The sequence below is a fragment of the Labeo rohita genome, chromosome 20 (genome assembly GCF_022985175.1).
Source record: "Labeo rohita strain BAU-BD-2019 chromosome 20, IGBB_LRoh.1.0, whole genome shotgun sequence".
Lineage (NCBI taxonomy): Eukaryota > Metazoa > Chordata > Actinopteri > Cypriniformes > Cyprinidae > Labeo > Labeo rohita.
Window position 1 is genome coordinate 24,470,375 of NC_066888.1, and position 26,712 is coordinate 24,497,086.

Genomic DNA, 26,712 nt, shown 5'->3' on the forward strand with positions numbered 1-26,712 from the left:
AAAATAAAATGATGCTGTTTGTTGATTAAAAAAAAAACGAAATACTCGTCCAACAAAATGTGAAATAATACAGACGTAAATATATTGCAAATGTTTGTAGTTTAAAACGGGGTTTTTATATTACAATTATGATCATTCTTACGAAAAGAATCCTATTTGTAAATTTTATGGGTCTGACTTCCAGTATCATCCGCGTCCAGCTATTTTTAGCTGTACAGAACAGCTTGTTTTGCCGCTTGAAATTGCAAATTGGTGTGTCTTACCATATAACTTTAATGTATTATCTTAATTATGAGTACACTGGTTTGTAGTGCAAATAGTTTTACCGTTTACTGCGCGTTGTTAGTTTTCTAGTTTGCTCACTATAGCGGCTAATAAAATAAAGATTAAGATGGATAGAGACCCATATTATACTGAGAAATCAAAATCATGAATGTATAAAATATTATTCTGACATTTTGACTTTTGTTTGTACTCATTATGCAGGATTGTGAGGTAAGATTTTTATTTACCTATAGTAATTAATTTTTTATTTATATATTTGAATCTTTTTTTATTATTTATAATTTTTTATATTTACAATTTTTCTCTAATTAATTAATAAAGACATTTTAAAAAGTAACTAAATTTATTAAAATATTATGATGACATCGAACATACCGTTTGTGATTAGTAGGCCTATAAAGTTTACAAGAAAAACAACTATAGATAGTACACTTAAAGTTGAAATTATCTACCAAACAACGTTTGCGTGGAGTTTGTACGCAGGTTCAGTAGTTCGTCCTGAGTGAAATACAAACATCTAGGTCTAAGGGTTAGAGCGGGTTTAAATTTAGAACTCTAGCGCCCTCTAGTGATCCAACAGGACACTTGTTATTTGTCAGTCATGACCATAAAACGCCATTCCGCTGGAATTAAATAAGCTTTAGATGTGTTTGATCGAAAAAGCTGGCTTGTTTGATTCTTTTAAACTTCATATTGAAGGAAGAGCAGAAGCTAAAAGTACCCTGAATAGTTGGTAAGGAATATCTTCTGCACAATATCTCATTTCAGACACCTAGAGGAGAGCAACAGTCTTAAGTAACCTCAAAACCAGTCTTAAGTAGCACGGGTATATTTGTAGCAATAGCCAAAAATACATTTGTATGGGTCAAAATTGTCGATTTTTCTTTTATGCCAAAAATCATTAGGATATTAAGTAAAGATCATGCTCCATGAAGATATTTTGTAAATTTCCTAGCCTAAATATAGAAAAACTTGATATTTAATTAGTAATATGCATTGCTAAGAACTTCATTAGGACAACTTTATAGGCAATTTTCTCAATATTTTGATTTTTTATTTTTATTTTATTTTTATTTTTTTTGCACTCTCAGATTCCAGATTTTCAAACAGTTGTAACTCGGCCAAATATATATATATATATATATATATATAATCACATTTGTCAGCCTGGTTCAAATTTTTAAGCCTCTGCTAATGAGCTGACGAGTGTGCTCAGGTGTGCTCTATAGGGGAAACATCCAAAATATGCAGCACTGTTGGAGATTGTAGATTGTAGATATTTGAAAGATACTTCTGAATATGAACAATGAGTATCGGGGCGTTGTTACATATCACCACTGCTCAAATGCCCTCAACAGGAAGAACATATTGGCATTTTTCGTCTAAAAACCTTTTTAAAATTTAAGTTAAATGCCAATACATTTTTCATTTAGTGTTAAATAACTAAACCTGAAATAAAAATGACTAAAAAATAGAAAATAGAGCGACGTTTAAATAACTAATAAGTTAATACTTTAACTTACATTAAAAAATAAACAGTAAAGACACGAATAAAAACGAAAATATGTTTTGAGACCGTTTTTAACAGAAAGAATTAAAAGGTGCAAAAAAGATCTAACTAGAAAAAACGTAGCGAGAATAAAATGGTTAATGCCCTCAACATACATTTTTTAAGTGGTGTGTGTTTTTACGGCTTGGGTTTGACTTACGCTATCACTTTAAATGCACATTTTAAAACCTCACAAAAAAACCCTGCTGGATACACAACGAATGTTCACGCCCATTTCCGCCATTTTGACCAATCACGGGCGGGTGTATTGCCCTTATATGGAATTGAGCCCGCCTTGCTTTGTTGCTCCATCCAATGAAAAGCCAGGAGAACGTGGTTGGCTGTAGTTTATGGTGATACAACAACAGTATCAAAAACGCTAGAGTGAGTGACCATTTGTTGAGACCGTCGGAGAAAGCGGTTACACGCCTACTCAGAAAAACAGATCATTCATTAATACTCTCCAGTCAGGTGTTACATTATTCTACCGTGGATTATTTAGCCTGTGATCCCTCCGCAGGAGTCGGACGCCTCCTCAGTGGTTTTAGCGAAGGGATGAAGTAGTTTCTGTGGCACCCTGAAATCCGGAGCTCATCGCCAACTACAGTATGCGGTATGCTGGGAACATATATGACCATTTCTGAGCTGAAGCACACTCAGCCGTAGTTTGCTACAGAAATGGTATCGCTGAGCATTTTTCTACCTTTGGATCTTTTTCAATCCACCTGATTTTATGTGGTTTGGGCACATTAGTATGCATGCTCAAGGCGCAACATGTCTTTGTGCATGAATGCTGGGCAGTCATAACTGATTTGGGGAAAAACAAGGGAAACTCCCCCTCGGAAGACTTCTGAACAATGACCGGACCTAGCGCCACCAGCAGCGGCTCAGCGGCCAAGATCAGCAGGCACGGTCGGTCCAAAAGCACCAGTACCTACTGTCACACTACCGGTCCGGCTGCTGAATCCTCCTCATCCACTGCCGCAAACAACACCGGTAGGTCGTCCGGTGAGGAAGATGAGAAAGACGGCGGGGTCCCGTTTTTCGTGAACAGGACGGGCTTTCCCATAGACACTGTCACCTGGGAGAGAATGTGGTCTCACGTCACCAAAGTTCATCCTGATGGACAGGAGATGGTGGATAGAATACGAAATGCAACACACCTCCCTAAAGTAAGTGGAAAGTAGTGGATTATTTATGTAGATTTGTGTAGTGTCAAAACCCAGTGAGCAGCATGCCTAAACAACATTTTGGGTGTCATATAGATGTCCAATAATGCTGTCTTAAATTATATATGATACCCCATCTTGTTAGGAAGCTCATATGTGACACACAGCATGTTAATGGGCAGCTGATTTATATAACCCCCCCCCCACACACACACACACACTAAAATGCTATGTAGGTAGAAAACCTATTTATATAATGCCCAAAAATGCTTTGTGGTTTGGCAAGTTAGTCACTGTATGTGTTTGTACAGATGTCAGTTAAAATGGATATAAAATGGGCAGTGGTCATTGTGTTATGTTTCTGGACATCTTTGAAGTACAATAGTACATAAATATAAAAACATTTTTTTGGGGGGTATATATTAAATTTTCTTATGTAATGCCATTTGATACATATCACTATGTCATGGTAAACACATCTTTTTTTTTTTTTTTTTTTTTTTTTTGTCAAAGCAATATTTGACTTTTTTTTTTTTTTAAAGAAATTAATAGTTTTATTTAATAATTATTATTATTATATAATTGACTGTAAGTGACCCTGTTGGCATTTATACACTACCAGTTAAAAGTTTTTTTTTTAATGTTTTTAAAGAAGTCTCTTTTGCTCACCAAGCCTGTATTTAATTGAACTAAAATACAGCAAAACTGGTAATTTTATGAATATTTGAATATATTTTAAAATTGATTTTTTTCATGTGATCAAAGCAAAATATTTTAGCATCATTACTCCAGTCTTTAGTGTCACATGATCCTTCAGAAATCATTCTAATTTGCTGATTTGCTGTTCAAGAAACATTTAATATTATTATTATTATTATTATTATTAATATTTAAAACATTTGAGTACATTTTGTTAAGATTCTCTGATGAATAGAAATGCAAAGATCAGCATTTATCTGAAATAAAAAGCTTTTGTAACATTATACACTGTACCATTCAAAAGCCTTGAGTCCGTATAATTTTTTGGGGGGAAAAGAAATGATAGAAATTAATACTTTTATTTAGCAAGGATGCTTTAAATTGACCAAAAGTGATGATAAAGACATTTATAATGTTTCAAAAGATTTCTCTTTCAGATAAAGTATGTTCTTCTGAACTTTCTATTCATGAAAGAAACCTGAAAAAAATTCTACTCCACTGTTTTCAACATAATAATAATAATAATAATAATAATAATAAATGTTTTTTAAGCAGCAAATTAGAATATCAGAATGATTTCTGAAGGATCATGTGACTGGAGTAATGATGCTACAAATTCAGCTTTGAAATTGCATGAATAAATTACATTTTAAAATATATTCAAATAGAAACCCTTATTTTAAATAGTAAAAATAATTCAAAATGTTACTGTTTTTGCTGTACTTTGGATCAAATAAATGCAGGCTTGGTGAGCAAAAGAGACTTCTTTAAAAACTTTAAAAATCTCTTGATTGGTAGTGTAATTTATGAAGATTTATTTTAAAAAATGCTATTTTTTAAACTTTCTATTCATCAAAGAATCCTGAAAAAATGCATTACAGTTTCTACAAAATATTAAGGAGCACAACTGTTTTCAATATCGATAATGATATAAAAAGGTTCCTGAGCAGTAAATCAGCATAGAATTATTTTTTTAAAGACCATGTAACGCTGAAGGCTGGCGTAATGGATGCTAAATATTTAGCTTTTAAAATTTATTAAAAAAGAAAATGTATATTTTAAATTGTAATAATATTTCTAACTATTTCTGTTCTTATTGTGTTTTGATAAAATAGACGCAGCCTTGGTGAGCATAAGATATTGCTTTTCAAAAATATTGGGTAAAAACCTCAAAATTGGCCTATATATGAAACCCTGGACACATTTACAGGAATAGTGTTTATGTATAAATAGCATCGCAAACTGTCATTTGCGTGACCCAGTTTCCACCAAAGAGGAAGTGTAGACTATGTGACATGAGTGGATTTACTCCTCCATGTGTTTCCAACACTGTGCCACATTGTCCCTTCTCATAATTTCATTACAGACCAGGCAAATGAGAGATCTGATTCAACCAATGACAGCTATGCAGAAACATGCATCTGCTAATGCAGATTAAATAAAGAATGGTGCCATGTGGCATTTTAGGACTTTCTCTAGGATTAAGGTTGCTGCCATGTCCCTTTCTCACAATGTTGCTTTAACCTCCAAACATAAACCAATCAGGCCTGATCAGGCTTCATAGAGCATGCAAACGAAGGGCCTCGGAGGGGATAAAGTGAGTCTTAATCACAGACCAAGTAATCCTCAGTGCTCAGACGGACACCATTCGCAGGGTCAGTCTGTATGTTTATATGGCTCTTTTGTTTTAGTTAACACTATTGTGCATTCCTGCACGCTCAATTGTGCTGATGCGTGCAGAACAAAGTCATCTGATTGGCCGAAAGTGTTGAGTCAGATCCCTAGATGCTAAAGTGATTTATTAAGGGACATTCCCCACCAGCAAGTGTTGAACAGGTGCGTGGAGTGAATCCCAGAAGATCAGCCAGATTAGGAGTCACTCGAACGGCTGTGACACAAGCCAGACATTCCCGTTAAAGCCATTAGATAAAGAGTGACAGTCCATGGGAAAGAACTCGCCGTGAACCTGTAAATGACCGCAGTGATGGTTAATCTCAGTCTTCAGTGATAACCTTGCGTCCGAGGACACTGCAGTTATTATGTAAACAAATCACATACCACTACAGCTGTGTCCATTTTGATGCAGTAAAACTATATTTGAAAGCTGAATAGAGAAAATGGAAAATTTTATGAAGCTTTGAGAAAACTTTTTGTGTGCAAAGAAAACAAAAATAAAGACTTTATTCAACAATTTCTTCTCTTCCATGTCAGTCTTCACATGGTACATGGTCGTGGTATACTCGTGAATGTGCATCGAAGACTGACATGTAAGAGAAGAAATTGTTATATAAAGTCGTAAATTGTGGTCTGTGCATGCAGAAATGTAGCCAGTCTTTTGGTAAAGATCTTTTGGCTTTGGTTTTTGGATGTAATCCATTTGCAAGAGTGTTATTAGGGATAATCTGCATAATTCCTGTTGTTTTGTCTAGCAGCTGGGCCTTTATCAAATTGATTTTTGGCATTCTTTCCCAGCTAAATAATTTGATTTTGCTCATTTTATTTATGGTGAAAGAATCACAAATGAAGAGTAAAGCCAAAGTGTTAAAGTAGTAGTTCACTTCCAGAACAAAAATTTACAGATAATGTACTCACCCCCTTGTCATCCAAGATGTTAATGTCTTTCTTTCTTCAGTTGTAAAGAAATTCTGTTTTTTCAGGAAAACGTTTCAGGATTTCTCTCCATATAATGGACTGATATGGTGCCCGTGAGTTTGAACTTCCAAAATGCAGTTTAAATGCGGCTCTAAACGATCCCAGCCAAGGAAGAAGTATTTTATCTAGCAAAACTATTTGTTATTTTCTAAAAAAAAATTACAATTCATATACTTTTTAACCGCAAATGCTTGTCTAGCGCTGTGTGAACTGTGTATTCCTGTTTATGACAGTCAGGGTATGTCGAAAAACTCCCATCTGATCATCTCCAATTTCAAAATTGTCCTTCATCCCTGCAGAGTTACCAATCAAGTGTTTACAAAGTGGACATGCAAAGAAGGTCAAACAGCCTTTTCAAAAAATTATTTTGAAGAAAATGAGATGGGAGTTTTTCGACATAACCTAACTGTCATGAACCGGAATACACAGAGTTCAGGGAGGGCTAGACAAGACAACCGTTTGAGGTTAAAAAGTATATACATTTTTCTAGAAAATAACCAATCGTTTTGCTAGATAAGACCCTTCTTCTTTACCTGAGATCGTTTAGAGTCCTTCAAGCTGCATTTAAACTGCATTTTGGAAGTTCAAACTCGGGGGCACCATAGAAGTCCATTATATGGAGAGAAGAACTGAAATGTTTTCCTCAAAAAACACAATTTCTTTACAACTGAAGAAAGAAAGACATGAACATCTTGGATGACAGGGGGGTGAGTACATTAACTGTAAATTTTTGCTCGGGAAGTGAACTACTTGTTTAACTCTGAATGACCAATTGGTTTTCCACAATACTTTGTTACTGTAACGACTGAAAGGTCTACATCTGTTCTCTTAGATCGACAAATGTTCTCGGCGCCTTGTATCGTCACCTAATGTAGTGAGTCTCAAGTTTCGCTACAGTCCCACGGGTGGGCAGAGGTCAGCTAACGGCCCTGTGCGTGTGGATTGTGGCCTATTTATTGCTGACCTCCTTTCAGGGTTTGAGAGACCCAGTTGAGCCAGTGGAGTAGAGCGTAGATGTAAATGAAACCTCTCTCAGAGAATTCAGACTGGCAGAATCAATATCCAGAGTGTCATTTGTATTCAGATACACTTTCTGGAAATCCATACTGAATTGAAAGCCTTAACATAAATTAAAATGAAAATGGTGCTGTGATCATTTCAAGCAGTGCTTCTCAACTGCAGGGTTTATGTTCCAGACAACAGGGAATAGGATGATAAATGTAAACGACCTGAAAAAGGTTAGTTTGAAAGAAGTCTCTTATGTTGACCAAGGCTGCATTTATTTAATCAAAAATACAGTAAAACAGTATATTGCTGTTTTTTTGTTTACCTTTTTATACAATAAAAATGTTGGTACTGTGTTGGGTTGCCATTTGTGACCCTGAACCACAAAACCAGTTATAAGGGTTAATTTTTTGAAATTGAGATTTATGCATCATGATGTAAGATTTGTTAGGATATGACAGTATTTGGCTGAGATACTATTTGAAAATCTGGAATCTGAGAGTGCAAAAAAATCCAAATATTGAGAAAATCGCCTTTAAAGTTGTGCAGATGAAGTTCTTAGCAATGCATATTACTAATCAAAAAATAATTTTTGATATATTTATGGTAGGAAATTTACAGAATATCCTTATGGAACATGATCTATACTTAATATCCTAATGATTTCTGACATAAAAGAAAAATCAATAATTTTGACCCATACCATATTGTTGGCTATTGCTACAAAGATACCCATGTTACTTAAAACTGGTTTTGTGGTCCAGGGTCACATTTGAGTCTTAAAGCAAAACCAGTTGAGATACACTGTTCAAAAACAGCATTTTAATGAGGCTCCAAGTTCTTGTGACATTTGTCACACCTCAGGTTTCTAAACACCTCTATTTGAGTACTGAGAAAGAAGGTGTGTATTCGCACCCATGTCTTTCAAAAGTTATTCTACTCAGAACAGCTCTATTGTTATTCTGCCATCATAACATTGGCGCAGATTTTAGACATATTGTACAATGTATTTCTCTGCTTCTGTATCATGCATTTGATGAAGTCAGCACAGACAGACAAAACTGTTCTACTCTGCCTTTTTGCAGTCTCTCATTCTTTTGCACTGGGCAGAGAGAGATAAAAAGGAAACAGGAGATGATTCTTTTCTCATTTCCTCTTGTGACCAAGTAGCTCTTGCATGCCTCCAACACACATGGTGCTCTTACTGAAAATAAAACCGATGCTTAGTTTTGCCCTTGCATTTATGTGACAAGCTTTGGTTTGATGCTGTTAATGTGTTGTAATAAAGAGCCTGTTTCAGATAGAGCACAGCCGTTTTCCTATCCTTCATTAATTGCTTCTTTTCTTCCAATGAATGGAGGCTTGTGTGTAAGAGGACGACCTTTGTTCATTGCTAATTCTCTACGCTGTTCTTTTGCAGTTAGAAGTGTCATTGTAGGGGTTTCAAATGATCAATGAGGCACTGTTTCTATAGATGATAAGGAGTTTGCATGCCGTTGAGACATCAGCTTCTGATTGATGAATCTCCTTGTGGTTACAAAAGTCACCTTGTGACTAGGCTGGGTAAAAAAAAAAAAGTGAAAAAAGTTTTTTTTTTTTTTTTTTTTTTTTTTTTCTTCATGTTTTAAAGGGTTAGTTCACCCAAAGATGACAATTCAGTTATTTATTACTCACCCCTCATGTTGTTCCAAACCCCATAAACCCTTGCTGTCTATGGAGGATCAGAAAGCTCTTGGTTTTCATCAGCAATATCTTCATTTGTGTTCTGAAAATGAATGGACTTTTGGGTTTGGAACAACATGAGGGTGAGTAATTAATGACTTGAATTTTTTCTTTTTGGGTGAACTAAATAACTGTTCTTGTCCATACACAACAAAAGTCAGTGGTGTCCAAAACAGCACTAGACTTCATTGACTTTCATTAAGCGGACAGAAACAGAGACATGAACAAAAATGAAATGCTACATGATCACAGTATATGCTTGCAGCTATGAACTTCCTAGTGTCTGTTGTAACATTTTGTAATGTCATACTGTCATGCATTATTAGACACATCAATTTAGCTTTTGCCAAGGCAGATTCTAACACTAGAAAATCATAACTGTGCATAAATAATTCAAGATGACTCATGTTCAACTTGATGTTTTTAAGAAACCTGGTGAAAATCTGAACCACTGAAGCCCAGCAAATAAAAGTTAGCTAATAGTAGTATCTAACATCAATGATGCCATAAACTAGAATAAAGATATATGCGCACACAAATATTGGGCAAACCTAAATTTTCTTCAGTCTTCAGTGTTACGTAATCTTTCAGAAATCATTCTAATATGCTGATTTGGTGAACAAGAAACATTTCTAATAATTATCAATGTCAAAAAAGCACTTTAAGTCCACTTCCAGAACAAAGATTTACAGATAATGTACTCACCCCCTTGTCATTCAAGATGTTCATGTCTTTCTTTCTTCAGTCATAAAGAAATAGTTTTTTGAGGAAAACATTTAAGCATTTTTCTCTATATAGTGGACTTCTATGGTGCCCTGAGTTTGAACTTCCGAAATGCAGTTTAAATGCAGCTTCAAACGGTCCTAAATGTGGTTGTAAACAATCCCAGCCAAGGAAGAAGGGACTTATCTAGCGAAACAATCGGTTATTTTCATAAAAATAATACAGTTTATATACTTTTTAATCTTAAACACTTGTCTCTCCCTGAACTCTGTGTTTTTCCGGTTCAGGACAGTTAGGCTATGTCGAAAAACTCCCATCGCATGTTCATTGTTTTTTTTTTGTTTTTGTTTTTTTTTAATGAAAATAAACGTCGTTTTGCTAGATAAGACAGTTCTTCCTCGGCTGGGATTGTTTTCAACCGCATTTGGGATCCTTTGAAGCCGCATTTAAACTGCATTTCGGAAGTTCAAACTCAGGGCACCATAGAAGTCCACTATATAGAGAAAAATGCTTAAATGTTTTCCTAAAAAAAGGTAATTTCTTTATGACTGAAGAAAGGAAGACATGAACATCTTGGATGACAAGGGGGTGAGTACATTATATGTGAATCTTTGTTTTGGAGGTGGACTTCTCCTTTAAAATCACAAAGTATGTCTGTGAAACACAAATTTCTCTAACAACCCCCTGTAAAACTAATCCTGTCTGAATAGGGCTTTTGACAGAATTGGATTTGACATAATGACTAAATGTCATTTATTCTTTTTTTGAATGGAAAGTTCAAAACAGCAGCATTTATTTGAGATTGAAATTCATAATAAATGTCTTTCCTCCCACTTTTGATCAATTTAATGCATCTTTGCTGAATAAAAGTTTAAGGATATAGTTTGCTAATTCACTCTCTGTTTTTGCAGCACCCTGTGCCATCGGTTCCTAACTTTAAGCCATCGATGTCTGTGCCTGATTGGCTCCATGCCGTCCAGAACTACATGAGAAACTTGCAGTATCCTTTACCCTGCACAAACCATTCATTCTGAAAAGTGTGACTGATGTATTCCAAACCTTTGCTTCTTCTGTATGCATAGATTCATGGGCACTCATTTCTTTGGATTGTCAGTTATGCTTTTTCGCTCTGTGTAATTTATTCAGTCGGCTTGAGTTACTCGAAGTGCCTTTTTGGTTGGAGTGTCAGTCACTTTAATGTCGAGTGATATTAGCCACGAGCCTGCATACTTTTGGTAGTCTGATTTTTAGAGTTTTCTGCCTCATGCTTTAAAGTCTGCCAAAATGTGTGGCTTTGACATAGATTAAAGGAATAGTTTACCCAAAAATGAAAATTTGCTGAATGTTTATACACCCTCAGGCTACCCAAGGTGTACATGAGTTTGTTTCTTCATCTGAACAGATTTTGAGGAATTTAAAAAAATTGATAAAATACACTACTTGCTCACCAATGAATCCTCTGCAGTGAATGGGTGCCGTCAGAATAAGAGTCCAAACAGCTGATAAAAGCATCACAATAATCCACAAGTAATCCACATTACTCCAGTCCAGCAGTTAACATCTTGTAACATGAAAAGCTGCATGTTTGTAAGAAACAAACCATTAAGACTTTTATAAATTCAAACCATTGCTACTGGAGTCCTCTATCCATAATATTGTTTTCTCCAGTAAAAAAGTTGTCTTGTCTGAATCAGAAGCAAAATCACCATATACAAGCGAAAACAGATTTGATGTTGTTTTTCACGTGAGAGGACAACAGGGGATGGACTTTATCACTAGAGGAAGCATTATGGTTTATGGAGTCATAATTTGGCCGGCAGCCACAGTTTAAAATTTGAAGTTAAAATCCATATTATGGATTTGTTTTATACAAACATGAAGCTTTTCACTTCACAAGATGTTAATTGATGGACTGCAGTCATGTGGATTATTTGCAGATTATTGTGATGTTTTTATCAGCTGTTTGGACTCTCATTCTGACGGCACCCATTCACTGCAGAGGATTCATTGGTGAGCAAGTGATGTAATGCTAAATTTTTCCAAATCTGTTTGATGAGTAAACAACCTCATCTACATCTAGGATGGCCTGAGGGAGATTTTCATTTTTCGCTTTGAGTTGGATGTTGCATTGTCTATACTACTTGATGGTTTGAGCAGCCATTGCTAGATGATTTCAGCTGCTGTGGGTATTTATATTCATCATTGTGTGCAATTAATATATCAGCATCTGAATTTCCTCTCAAGAATACAGCAATGTCTTTGAAGGGTAATGAGGACGTAGGGTTTAAGAGGATATTGTTCGCAGCTGTGCATTTTGACACGCATGAGTCACAATGAAAAAACAGGAAAATGAGGCTTCCTAAATGAGCCGTACAAACTTCACGTAGCTCCTTAACTGCTGTCAGATACAACCATACGGGAACGCAGTTCTTTGAGATTAAGAAGACCAGACCTCTGAGTGGGTAAGTGATGCCATCGCTGAGGCATTTTCATCATCCTGTCTGACTACCCCCTTTTCCTGTTTTTAGTTTGTTCTTTTTCCTGTTCCTTCTTATTTTATGCTCTTGATGGAAAATCCCTTTTAAAAAGACGGTTTGCAGGTGTGATATTAATTTAAAAAGTGCTGACATGTCCTTTTACAAAATATAGAGCTTATAACCAGACATGAAAACAAGTTTTAGGTTCATTTTAGATTGAACAGAAGTCATTGACCATGTATTGCATCAATTTAATCTCTTTCCAGGTTGATGGAGACCGCCAGAGAGATGATACGAGAATCGCTTCCCATCAAATGCCTTGAAGCAGTTATCCTTGGAATGTATCCTTTAGCTTTACTCACAACAAACAAAAACTTTTTTGTTAACAAAAACTAGAACTGTTAAAAATTGATTGTTGATTGAAAAAAAGCTGAAATAAAGTGAAATATGTGACCCTGGACCACAAAACCAGTCATGAGGCCTATTTTTACATCATCTGAAAGCTAATAAGTAAGCTTTCCATTGATTGTATGGTTTGTTAGGACAGCACAATATTTGGCCGAGATACAACTATTTGAAAATCTGGAATCTGAGGGTGCAAAAAAATCTAAATATTAAGAAAACTGTCTTTAAAGTTGTCCAAGTGAAGTTCTTAGCAATACATATTACTAATGAAAAATTAAGTTTTGATATATTTACGGTAGGAAACCTTCATGGAACATGATCTTTACTTAATATTCAAATGATTTTGGGCATAAATGAAAAATAGATAATTTTGACTATTACTACAAATATATCCATACTACTTATGACTGGTTTTGTGGTCCAGGGTCACATATAAATATTATATGAGAAACTTCTGAGATAAATTTCAGTACAAAAATTACTAAAATTAAAATTAATTAATTATAGAAACACAAAAAAACTAATAAAAATATAAATAATAAGTACCGAAATGACTAAAACAAATACTAAAATGAAAATAAATGAAAGAGAAATAGAAATAATATGTTATGTATATGTATATGTATGTGTATATATATATATATTTATACTATCAATTAATAATAAATTGTGTATATAAATAATATTCAGATAACACTGATTGATTGAGTGCACTGTCTTAATTCACCAAGATCAAGAAAAAATGTAAAAATTAGACATGCATGGATAAATAATTTACAATAAGATCAATAGAATGCGTTAGAAAATCGATAGATGTGGGTAGAAGAAAGCGTGCATACTTTCTTCTAAAAATGTAGAAATCTAGTGTTTTTTGATTTTAATCTTGAGCATCCTCCATTCCCTAAAGTATAAATCAGTTCTCATAAAAGTAATTATCACCGTTGAGCACATACAGCACAATTAATTCATCTTGGGAAGGCCCCATTTCTTCTGTACTTTATTCTTATTGTTGATATCCCAATTGCTGAAATTGAGATGGAGGACTAAGCAGAGATCTATCAAAGGCAATGTGCTTCAGATCACTGTCTTCCCTCATGATCCCCCACCCCTTCAACTTAGCCCGAAGCTTTTACGTTCAGCTGTTGCTAGGAAACTAGGAGTCGTAGTAGATTCTCCCAAAGGCAGGCGCAGCTTCCTGTCCATGCAGTCGATGCAGCTGTGCCATTCAGTGCCTCTGGGAGGGTGAGTTCTTTCAGGAACTATTAGTGTCAGATAGCTCATCAGATCCAGGCCAAAGGTTAACACAAGGTGAATGCCATCACCATCCGTCCAAATGCCAAGTGCAGCAGAGAAATGCTGTCAAAATTTGCTTTGTGTTTTACAAGAGCTGCAGTTTGGACTTCACTTTGAGTTAAGCACCTCATGGGTCATTAGCTGCAAATAGATGCTTTCGCTGAGTGCAGATTTGTAGTGGAGAGCGGGAGGATGAAGGGTTCCAGTTTACGTCACTTTGAGATTTGTATCTGTGTGTCCTTTAATCTAGGCGCTCTCAAGGGTTTTCTGGAACAGTCCCTGAGGACTCAAACATCATAACAATGAGTATTAGAGTATCAGAGAACACTATTGTTGAGTCTATTGTTGTTATAAACTTGAAGTTGCTGGAAGCCATTTTTTGTAAATACGGCACATAAAATGTTTTAACTGGACAAATATATATATATATATATATATATATATATATATATATATATATATATATATATATAAAAAACAGTCAAAGTCAAAAGTTTACATACACAGAATCTGCAAAATGTTATTTTACCAAAATAAGAGGGATCATACAAAAGTATACTTTCAGAACAAAAATTTACATATAATGTACTCACCCCCTTGTCATCCAAGACGTTCATGTCTTTCTTTTTCAGCCGTAAAAAAATTATATTTTTTGAGGGAAACCTTTCAGGATTTTTTTTTTTCTCCATATAATGGACTGATATGGTGCCCCAATTTTGAACTTCAAACGATCCCAAATGCGATGATCCCATCCAAGGAAGAAGGGTCTTATCTAGCAAAACGATCGGTTATTTTTATTTGTAAAAAATACAATTTAAAGAAAGACATGAACATCTTGGATGACAAGGGGTGAGTACATTATCTGTCAATTTTTGTTTTGGAAGTGGACTTCTCCTTTAAGAGCCAGGGGTGTAAACTTTTGAACAGAATGAAGATGTGTAAACTTTTTTTTTTTTTTTTTTTGCCTAAATATCATGTTTTTTCCATTTAGATGCTTCAGAACCTTTAGAAGCTACAGAAGATAGTTACATGTTTCCTAGAAGACAAAAAGTTAAATTTACTCTGATTTACACCCTATTCAAAAAGTTTTCACCCCCCGGCTCTTAATGCATCGTTTTTTCCTTATGAAGCATCAGTGAGTGTTTGAACCTTCTGTAATAGTTGCATATGAGTCCCTCAGTTGTCCTCAGTGTAAAAAGATAGATCTCAAAATCATACAGTTATTGTTGGAAAAGGTTAAAATACACAAAAATGCTGAAAAGCCAAAGAATTTGTGGGACCTGCAGGTGAGACCTGCTGTTCTTCAGAAAAAGGATTTTTCTGAAGAACAGCAGGCAGCTTAACTGTTCAGGACAAACAAGGGACTCATGAACAACTGTCACTAAACAAAAAAAAAACACAGTTGTGGATCATTCAGGTCGTTCAACGGGTCATTTTCTCTTGTGGACTATATGTAGACGTCTTTTATGTGAAAGATCTTATTTATGTCAGTACTAAATAATAAATAACATGCATTTTGTATGATCCCTCTTATTTTGGTAAAATAATTAACATTTTGCAGATTCTGCAAGGTGTATGTACACTTTTAACTTCAATTGTACATGTAGAAAACCAATCATTTTCAACCCTCATTCTGACCCTTCTAAAAACTTTAAAACATTTCAGTTGGGTCTGAATGTCAAAAAGAAGATATCCAAATAATAGTTTTCTCAACTGTAGATGTCCATGATGGATTTATCCATTAGAAAATGAGATGAAAAACTAGTTTCAGCTTTTATGTATTGTTTTTGGCTTATGTGGCTAGGCTGTATTCTTTTCAACTTTTTAAATATGCAAGGTCAGCATTTTTTGGCTATTATATCACAAGGACAACCCAGTTTTATTCATGCTAAATTTTGGATAGAAATGAAGTCATCAAAAGACTGTCTGCATATTCAGAAGAAGATCAAATGAACAAAATGAAAGGACTGGGTGTCGGGAACCTATAGCAGAAGTAATCCTCGGAGGTTTGGGAGTGCGTGCGTTGCAGATAAGAATGTTGAAATTCACAGCACTGCCGCTGAGAGGATCACATGGCCCTGCTGATGGGTAATGTGATCTGCTGGTGTCTTCTCGTTACAGCAGTGGTGGGGGGTTTTGTGGGTGTGTGTATTTGAGTACGCACAGAGAGAGAAAGGAACTCAAAAGAGCTGCAAACGCACAAAACCTACTGAATGAGCCTGTATTTACTTCAAATAACAACAACCTTTTGTGTTCAGAATACTACAAAAGAATAATGTGCTTGAGTTAACAATCCTCCTTTTGAAAAAAACAATTCTAAATTTAACTTATTTGCTTTCTCACTGTCTGTAGTCTTAATGTGTATGATTCACCAGTATACAACATTTCTAAGTAAAAAGTTTGCTTTATTTTAACAAAATGCAACAGTTTTCACCAATCTGTAACAACTTTTTTGCTGATGATATCAAGGTCACAAATACTGTTCTCCAATTTGCAGCCTAGTGTTTATGAACCAATCAAATCCTAATGGATATAATGAAGTTCCACCCTATATATATATATATATATACTACCAGTCAAAAGTTTTTGAACAGTAAGATTTTTATTGTTTTTTTTAAAGAAGTCTCTTCTGTTCACCAAGCCTGCATTTATTTAATCCAAAGTACAGCAAAAACAAAATAACTGTTTGCTGTGATAATATTACCTTTTCAAGGAAATATATCTTGTTGTTAAAATATTTTTAGATATTTAATGGAAAACAAGTCAAAAAGTCAAATTAGAAATAGGTAATTTTGCTGTATAGAATTGTGAATGTGCTTCTGTGACTTGCAATTTCTTATAGTTTTACTTTGAGGAATACCGTAACTGTTTCTGTACCACCGGATTTTTGGATTAATAAATGAATATGCTTGTGTTATGGATTACAAGCATATTGTGCTAGTGATTGTCTTTGAATAGCAGATGGCAAAGCCGTGAAGCCATTCCAGGACGATGCGTTTTGTTGTTGGACACACATGGCTCAACAGATCTGTGGTATGTGCTCTTGGCTGACTTGGCAGCTTGTGCGGTACCCAACAGCAAAATGGCACAGGCACACTGTTTACTGACAAGTGTGACGATGATGATTCATTTAAAAGGTGGTTGCAAAAAATAGAGCACAATTTCCTCATTTTAGCAACCTCAATGCAACATCAAGTCAAATTTAGCCTCAAAAAAGGAGAACAGAAGTCATGATAATCTCTTTTGGTTTTGTTTGTAATGTAGTTCTTAAATTACATCATGGATACACTATAAGAAACAGCACTCAGTTTACTTAAGTGATTGATGGCATTAAGGTCAAAAAGTAGTATTTTTAGTAGTTGCAGATGGGTCCTAGTCTGAACCCTGCTGATACAGTCACAGCCTGGTGATTCCTCATGGCAGCAACTGCCGCATCATGTGTTGCCATGCTGCAGTGAGCACTGATCGCTTACATAACACTACAGAAGAGATCAGACAGAGACAAGGAAAAGCCCAAGGGGAAGTCCAGTCTAGCCGAGTGTCTGCTGACCAACTTCAATCACATCCTTGCAAAATCATGGAAAGAGAAGGTTTTTGTTTGACTTGAAATGTTAGGCTTTTTGATGTTAGAGTTTGTTTGGGCTGTCTGTATTTTTAAACTAGATTTTGTAGTTTTTTTTTTTACTTTTTTGTGTGGCTTTTTAGTATGTTGTTACTTGGTTGTCCATTATTAGGATTGAATACATTATTATGATTAATTTCCATGCATCTTCTAAGACATTCAGAGTGGTTTTTATTGTAATACATGGTTTATTGCTAGTGTTCTTGTTGGTGTTTTTCCGTGCAAAAGTCATTGCCACAATGCAAGGGTGTTATAGGTGGTTACTAGGGTGTTGCCGGGCAACTTCTAAGGCATTCAGAGTGGTTTTATGGCTGCTAGAGAGTTCTGTGTGGTTGCTAGGTCATTGCTAGGGTGCTTTTGTTAGTGATTTTCCATGCAAAAGATGTTGCCACATTACTAGAGTGTTATAGGTGATTACTAGGGTGTTGCCATACAGCTTATAATGCATTCAGAGTGGTTTTAAGTTTGTTATGTGGGTGCTAGGTCATTGCTAGGGTGTTTTTTTTTTTCTAAATTACTAGAGAGTTGTAGGTGGTTGCTAGGGTATTACCATGTAGTTTCTAAGGCATTCAAAGTGGGTTTAGTGCATTATATAGTTATTGGTGAGTTCTGTGTGGTTGTTAGATTATTGTTAGGTTGTTCTTGTTGGTGCTTTTCCATGCAAAAGTCATTGCCACAATACTAGAATGTTATAAGTGGTTACTAGGGTGTTGCCATGCAGCTTATAAAGCATTTAAAGTGGTTTTAAGTGTGTTATGTGGTTGCTAGCTCATTGCTAGGGTGTTCCTGTTGGTGCTTTTCCATGCAAAAGTCATTGCCACAATACTAGAATGTTATAAGTGGTTACTAGGATGTTGCCATGCAGCTTATAAAGTATTTAAAGTGGTTTTAAGTGTGTTATGTGCTTGCTAGCTCATTGCTAGGGTGTTCTTGTTAGTGTTTTTCCATGCGAAAGTCATTGCCACATTACTAGTGTTATAAGTGGTTACTAGGATGTTGCCGTGCACCTTATAAGGCATTCAGTGTAGTTTTTAGTGCATTATGTGGTTGCTAGGTTATTGCTAGGGTGTTCTTGTTGGTGCTTTTTCATGCAAAGTTGTTGGCAAATTACTAGAGTGTTATAGGTGGTTACTAGGGTGTTGCCATGCAGGCTTTAAGGCATTCAAAGTGAGTTTAATGCATTATTTGGTTGCTAGTGAGTTCTCTGTGGTTTCTAGGTCATTGCTAGGGTGTTCTTATAGGTGATTTACTATGCAAAAGTCATTACCACATTACTTAGTGTTATAGGTGGTTACTAGGGTGTTGCTATGCAGCTTCTAAAGCATTCAGAGTGGTTTTTAGTGCATTTTGTGGTTGCTAGGTCATTGCTAGGATGTTTTTGTTGGTGCTTCCCCATGCAAAAGCCATTGCCACACTTCTAGAGTGTTATAGGTGGTTACTAGGGTGTTGCCATGCAGCTTCTAAGGCATTCAGAGGGGTTTTAAGTGTGTTGTGTGGTTGCTAGCTCATTGCTAGAGTGTTCTTGTTGGTGCTTTTCCATGCAAAGGTTTTTTCTAAATTACTAGAGAGTTATAGGTGGTCACTAGGGTGTTGCCATGTAGCTTCTAAGGTGTTCAGAGTGGTTTTAGTGTGTTCAGTGGTCACCAGGGAGTACTGGATAGTTGCTAGGTCATTGCTTGGGTGTTCTTGTTGGTTCTTGTCCATGCAGGCATTGTTGCCACAATACTAGAGTGTTATGGGTGGTTGCTAGGGTGTTGCTATGCAGCTTCTAAGTCCTTTAGAGTGGGGGTTCTGGGAGGTTGCTGGTCAGTGCTTAGGTGGTCTTGTTGGTGCTTTTCCATGCAAGCTAATTAATTAAATTTAATTTGATATTTTGGTCTGAAGTTCCTCGTTAGAAATCTTTGGGGTTGTTACTTATATTTCACCTGATTGAAATACAAGTAAACCACATAACATGACTAATACGAATTGTCATATATGTCATTCATGTAGCACAAATTGTTACATGCTGAATTTCCAAATCTGAGTTAGGATGAACCACTTACTTTAGATTGTGTTTATTTTAAGAGAGTACAATTAAACAACCAAGTGTTGGTTCTGAGAATATACTCACAAGAAGAATATACTCACATGTTATCTGTTATACATCTTAATAGCATCTAAATTGAAAAACTGGTTGTTAAGGGCATCTTCTTATTGAGCTAAAGTAAGTCATTAGCTGATTGATTTTCAGGAAGTGAGCAAAACTAAACTTACTAAAAGCTCAAAGAGATCAGATTTGGAAAAATCAATAGTACACACCAAGTTAGAAGCCTTGGGGAGGATTTGGTATTTTCCATGAAGCACTTTGATAGCCTCCTGAATATTAACACTGAGAAAAATCAATTTGCAATTTAATTATCACTTTATTCTCGAGCAGCTGCTATTTTTGACTTGAAAATTATTCTGATTTCACCCAACCTGTCATGATTAAACTCATCAGTGAATGTCAGCGAAATCCTTGACCCTATGGTCAACAGCTACCTAACCAACGGTCTGACCTCCGTGGAACGGTTCCCTATCAGCTTTAAGACCCAGTTCTCCGGCCATCATTTCCATCACGTGGTGCTGGGTGTTTACTGTAACGGCCGATATGGCACTCTGGGTATGAGTCGACGTGCTGACCTTATGGACAGATCTTTGAGTTTCCGTACGCTCAGCGAGTTGGTGTTCGACTTTGAAGACTCATACCGCCGCTACCAGCACACCATGAAGAAGATCAAAATTGGCCTGTATGTGCCCCACAATCCGCACGTTTTCCAGCCTATTGAGTGGAACTATCTGGTGATCAACGCTTGCAAGCAGGGCCGTGAAGACATGCGCAAAGAGCTGGAGAAGCACGGCCGTGACATGAGGATGAAGGTGAGTCCATAGCCTTCTAATATAATATTATAGTTTTTGTTAATATTTTGAATTCGATTTTATTTGGATATGTTTCTGTTTTAATTTTAGTTTTCAGTTTTATATTTTAATTTAGTTGTGATTTTTAAATTAGTTTCTTTTTTTTTTTTTTTTTGTATTTATTTTTTTAATTTATATAAGTTTTATTTTAGTTACATTTTGGTTTACTTAATTGTTATATTTATTTTGTTATTTTAGAACTTCAGCTTAAAATTAAAAATGAGAAATTTTGCTTTGGCAACTAGCTGAAATAAGTTATACATTATGCATTATATATAATATAATTTCAATATACTTCAATATTATTTCATTTTAATTGAGTTGAGCCTATTTTCTGAATGCATTATTGAATTTGCATTATTAATTATATTGCAAGTGATCTTATTTTTATTAAGTTATTTTTTGATTAAAATTTAAATAAAAATGTAATTACTATATTACTGATATTTTTTATAAAAATAGCATTGGTAAATTATAAATACATTATTGGTATTTTATATTTATATTTTTGCTGCCTTATAATGATATATCTTAGGTTCTAATATCCCTCCCAAAAACAGAGCTAGTTCAGTGAGAACCAAATAAGGTCAGACTTCCTGTGAGAGGCGGAGCCACATTACAAGGATTGCATGTTTTTATACTCTGTGTTATTTAAAGGAAACATTTATGTTTTTCCATGGTTCAATTATGACTAAACCAGCTTCAGATAAATCTATATTTGTCCTTGGCCGCTTATGAAGAACTAGACCAGCATGCTTGCTCAAGAGCATCTGTATGACTGTAACATGGGATATGTTTATCATCTAGACAGTAAAAAGTAGGTCATGTTCTCCCAGTTTCTCAGATGCGGCCTTGAGTTGTACGGATGACCGCAGTCAGCTGTGACATAGTTTCCATGAACCACATGAACAGACAGTGGAAAGTGTGCTCTGGATGTTTAAAAGTAATGTCTTTTAATGCCTTTTAATGGATGTTGAGGAATTTGGGACTCACTGTTTTTCTAAACATTGCATCTTAATGTGAACAATTCATCCATGCATGTTTAATTTTTTTAAACATTTTTTTTAAAACTTGTTATTTCTTACTTTGTAATCAAAATGTCATTATACTATAATATACTATAGTATGTTATATTATTATATTTTTAGTATATTAAAAAGAATTTATTATTATTTGTATAAAGAGAATGTAATTCCAGAGAGTGGAAATTGCATTCTAGACGTCTTTTAATGGATGGTGAGGAATTTTGGACTCGCTTTTCAAAACCTAAATATTTTTGCAACTTGTCTTTTATGTTTAGGCTATATGAACATTTCAGGGCATGTGATAGGAATATATATATATATATATATATAGAATATACATACATCCATTCTGCAGAACTGGCCCAAAGTCAGAGATGGAAACATCAATTTGGATGTATGAAAATTGTGTAATATCCAAGGTACACATTTCTAGTAGCACATTTCTAGTAGCAGTTAATTCTCATACTGTAGTTTCAGAAAGTTTTGAAATATTTGTCCTCTCCCCAAATTTGTCACTACCAAAACACAGTAATATAATTTAATTAGAGGGGTTATATTGACCTAGTAAGATTTTGCTTAGATCAAGATTTGAAATAATTTTATTTTTTTCTATTTTATTACATTTTTTTTTAGGTAAATCCATAATATTTCAAGTGTAATTTATGAAATTTGTTGTATTTTGAATTCAGTTTTTCTTTGTAAAAGGCAGATAAAAGTTGATCATGCTGATTTCAAAGTTAAGGATTCATTAATTTGAAATTATCATATTGAAAATTTGAAACTATCATAACATCTTAGTTGATAATTCAATATACTTTTTTGACAAATCATCCCGTTTCGGTAGTGACAGTGATGCTTTGGTACATTACAGAATTTTAACTACTAAAACACTACTAAATACAAAAAAAAATTGTATAACTGTACTAAAATTTAATTTCCCCCAAATATGAGGATTATGTGTTACCTTTTGTCACCGAAACAATGATGACATGTGACAATTCTATAAGGTAACACCCACAAAAACAAAGACGTCACACAATTTTAGATACTTTTGAGCCTAGCTCGAAGATGCTAATCAGCACATGGTTAGCTAGCACAGTTCTGAACAGTTGTACATGTATAAAAACTAAATGTTTTGGAATAACTCCCAAAAAAGTGTGCTTAATTGCAGAAAAAAGGTGTTCGGTGGTGACTTTCCTTAAAGTTACACACAGATTTTTCAGACTTTTGAACACTTAAAAATAATTATAGATTTTTTTTTTAACTTCACTATTTAAAAGAATTAAAAAGATACTGTTAAAAATAACAATGAAAAAAAAATACAGAAATGATTTAAATATCATTTTTATGAGTTGAAATTTAGGGGTTAGGGTTCAGGATGGCCACCTCCTAATTGAAAGTACCTAATAAATAATGATTTTATATATATATATATATATATATATATATTAAGCTTACTAATATATTAAATATTATTGTGGGTTTCAATAGATAATAAAAGGATATTAATAAACATCTACGATTTGAATACTTAAATGCTTTTTAAATGTGTTTTTGGTTGTGGGACAGCCATTTGCACCAATTCTTTAGAACGGCCCATATACTATTCCCTTCAAAATTCAATGCGCATTTTCTGAAACAATGCCTTTATGACTAACCAATTAAATTAGTCATCTATGAGGCAAGGACATTACAATTCTATGAAGAATGAGTTTGCAGAAATGAAATCTAAATTTATTATCGCAGTCCATCTTGAAGAAGTTTCTTGATGTACTGAACACCCAACATCTGGCATCATCAGAGTGGAGCTGATAGGGTCATTCATAATGAACCTCATTCTAAAAATCAACTTTTAACGACTGAGAACATTGCAATGTCAAGTTGCTTCTCATCACTTGTGCAGCTCATTTGGGGGAAAACAATTTATAGAGCGATTGAGAGTTTGGGAAATCTGTTGTCTAGTAGCATAATGAAGTTAATGAACGTCATCAAGTTAATGAACGCAACATGGAGTTTTTCATCACACTAGCTTTATTTGTGCTGCACTCGCTAATGAGAAAACACAGTTAGAGCGATTCAGCGTTTGCTCCCTGTGGTGTGAAAAAGTTCAGGCCCCTTTAATAAACCGATCGTAGATCTGTCGTGCTTTAGCACCGGATCCCTGTTGAGTTGTTGATAGGCAGTATTTCTCAACTGTGACTTTCTCTGCTTTCCTTTTTCCACCTGGAAGATTTCATTTGCCTTGAAATCTAAATTTCATATCTATTAACTGAAGATAAAAATGATCTTTAGTACCTCATAGCTATATATAAATCAGTTGCTTCACTGTGTGTGCATATATGCGTAATATCTATTGGCAAATCTAAATGAAATATATGAAATTTTTTTTTAAAACAACTGGGTTTTATTGCAGATTCTCAAGTCATCCAGTGCTCAGTCTCCAATCAAAGAACGAACCCGAGGCAAGTCTTTATCACCACGCCGCCGACCAGGCAGCAGTCCCCAAAGACGCCAACACGTCCACAGAAGAGACAAATCGTAAGTAATGGAGACTTTGATGTAGAGGAAACTCAGTTCTGAGAAATAAGCTGTGGAAAATATCCACACTTGGTAGAAAAGTTCCTGTCAAGAAAATGAGTCAAAATTCAGTCTTAAGCTGGTTAGTGGTTTATCTGTAGTGACTCGTCAAGACTTCAGGCTATGGAAGCTTAAAAAGTAATTACTTGGGTTGCATTTATTTAATGTTGACATATTTTAGTGATCAGAAAGCTTTAATTAGACAGCTTTTATTAATAATCTTCTGGAAATTAGCCGTTAGGGAGCTTTTGCAATGACGACGATTAAATCTGAGGTCACCAAGATGCTGTACTGCTAAATTTATTTTTAAAAATTATATATGTATGTTATACAGTTGAAGTCAAAAGTTTACACGCACCTTGCAGAATCTGCAAAATGTTAATTATTTTACCAAATTAAGAGGGGTCATACAAAATGCAAAAGTTTTGTTCAAACTTTCAAAAGTTTACACACACTTGATTCTTAATACTGTGTTGTTACCTGAATGATCCACAGCTGTGTTTTGTTTAGTGATACTTGTTCATAAGTTCCTTGTTTGTTCTGAACAGTTAAACTGCCTGCTGTTCTTTAGGAAAGTCCTTTAGGTCCCACAGATGCTTTGGTTTTTCAGCATTTTTGTGTATTTGAACCTGTTTCAACAATGACTGAATGATTTTGAGATCCATCTTTTCACACTGAGGACAACTGAGACTCATATGCAACTATTACAGAAAGTGCAAACACTCATTGATGCTTTAGAAGGAGAAACAATGCATTAAGAGCCGGGCGTGTAAACTTTTGAACCGAATGAAGATGTGTACATTTTTCTTATTTTGCCTAAATATCATATTTTTTCATTTAGTACTGCCCTTCAGAAGCTACAGAAGATACTTACATGTTTCCCAGAAGACAAAATAAGTTAAATTTACCCTGATCATCAAATTCAAAAAGTTTTCACCCCCAGCTCCTAATGCATTGTATTTCCTTCTGAAGCATCAGTGAGAGTTTGAACCTTCTGTAATAGTTGCATATGAGTCCCTCAGTTTTCCTGCAAGTTGATTCTGCAAGGTGTGTGTAATCTTTTGACTTTAACAGTGTATGTATGTTGTTATGCCGCTTAATATTTAGTAAATTTCTTGGTAATATTATAAATGTCTGTACCATCAGTTTTGATCAATTTAATGCATCCTTCCCGAATAAAATAGTATCTTAAAAATAAAACTTTTGAATGGTAGTGTATACAAGTATTTATTTATATATTAATAAGTTCTATATTACGATACAGTACACTAACATTCAAAAGTTTGGGGTCAGTCAGATTTTTAATGATTTTAAAGAAGTTTCTTATGCTCATCAAGACTGCATTTATTTGGTCAAAAATACAGTAAAACAGGAATGTTATGAAATTCTATTAGGTTTCTGTTACGTTTTTTTTTTTTTAAAGAAATTACTGATTTTATTCAGCAAGGATATGTTAAATTGATAAAAAAAGTGATAGTAAAGACTTGTATTGTTACAAAAGATTTTTATTTTGAATTCTGTTCTTTTAATATTCATTCCGTTAAACCATAGCCTTTTGAAGATTAATAAAACATTAGGCTGTTTTGCGATTCCTGTTTTTGTCACAACGTTTGTTGTTAAAGGGATAGTTCAACTTAAAATGAAAATTCTGTCATTAATTACTCATGCCGTTCCAAACCTGTAAGACCTTTGTTCATGTTCAGAACACAAATTAAGATATTTTTGATGAAATCTGAGAGCTTTCTGACCCTGCATAGACAGCAATGCAACTGACATGTTCAAGGCCCAGGACACTGCTGAATAAAGATGAAAAATTGTTAAATAAATGTTTTCTTTGTTCACAAAAAGTATTCTCATAGCTTCATAAAATTACAGTTGAACCACTGATGTCACATGGACTATTTTAGCACTGTCCTTACAACCTTTCTGGGCCTTGAACATGTCAGTTGCGTTGCTGTCTATGCAGGGTCAGAAAGCTCTCAGATCCTCAAAAAATATCTTAATTTGTGTTCTAAAGATAAACAGTCTTGGAACGACATGAGGGGTAATAACAGAATTTTCATTTTTAGGTGAACTATCCCTTTTATATTAGATACTTAGGCTTTTCATGAGCTAAAAATCATAAAACTGAGAGGCACATTTTTTAATTCGCAAAATGCTCTTATCTATGTTTAGTTACAAATGCAAGTGAAATGCTTGTACTGTCAACCCTGTTGTCGAGCGGTCACTGAGTTACTAAACACTGATAAAGACACACATTGTCTCCTCAGGTTTCATGTCAATGCAGTGGCTTCAACCCAGTGCATTCTCATTAGCTTTGATGGTGACACTGTGAAGCAGGTGCTGTAATCCGTTGATTAATCTCCTCTAGCAGCACACGGCTGGCCGCTTCTCGTGTTACTGAAGCACAACCCTGTTCCTCTCGTCCAGGCGGTTGACTTACAGATTCAACGTTTCTATAGCAGCGCAGCGCAAGTACTAGCGGAGAACCTCTTTTATTCTGCTGAGTGGAGCAGAAAGTCCCTTTTAGCACTGCTGATCACTTTACAACTGAGACTTCGGGCTGCTT

General features: G+C 34.9%; 1 protein-coding gene across 1 annotated transcript in view; it reads left to right on the top strand.

Moving 5' to 3' along the window:
* The first annotated feature begins 2,218 nt into the window (after positions 1–2,218).
* Positions 2,219–26,712, top strand: part of vash2 (vasohibin 2) — a 34,870-nt gene continuing 10,376 nt past the window's right edge. The window contains exons 1-6 of the mRNA XM_051139165.1: positions 2,219–3,006; positions 10,716–10,804; positions 12,210–12,266; positions 12,548–12,622; positions 20,121–20,502; positions 23,980–24,104. Of these exons, the coding sequence (XP_050995122.1) occupies positions 2,692–3,006; positions 10,716–10,804; positions 12,210–12,266; positions 12,548–12,622; positions 20,121–20,502; positions 23,980–24,104 (1,043 nt within the window). The 5' untranslated portion in view covers positions 2,219–2,691. The remainder of the gene's footprint in view (positions 3,007–10,715; positions 10,805–12,209; positions 12,267–12,547; positions 12,623–20,120; positions 20,503–23,979; positions 24,105–26,712) is intronic.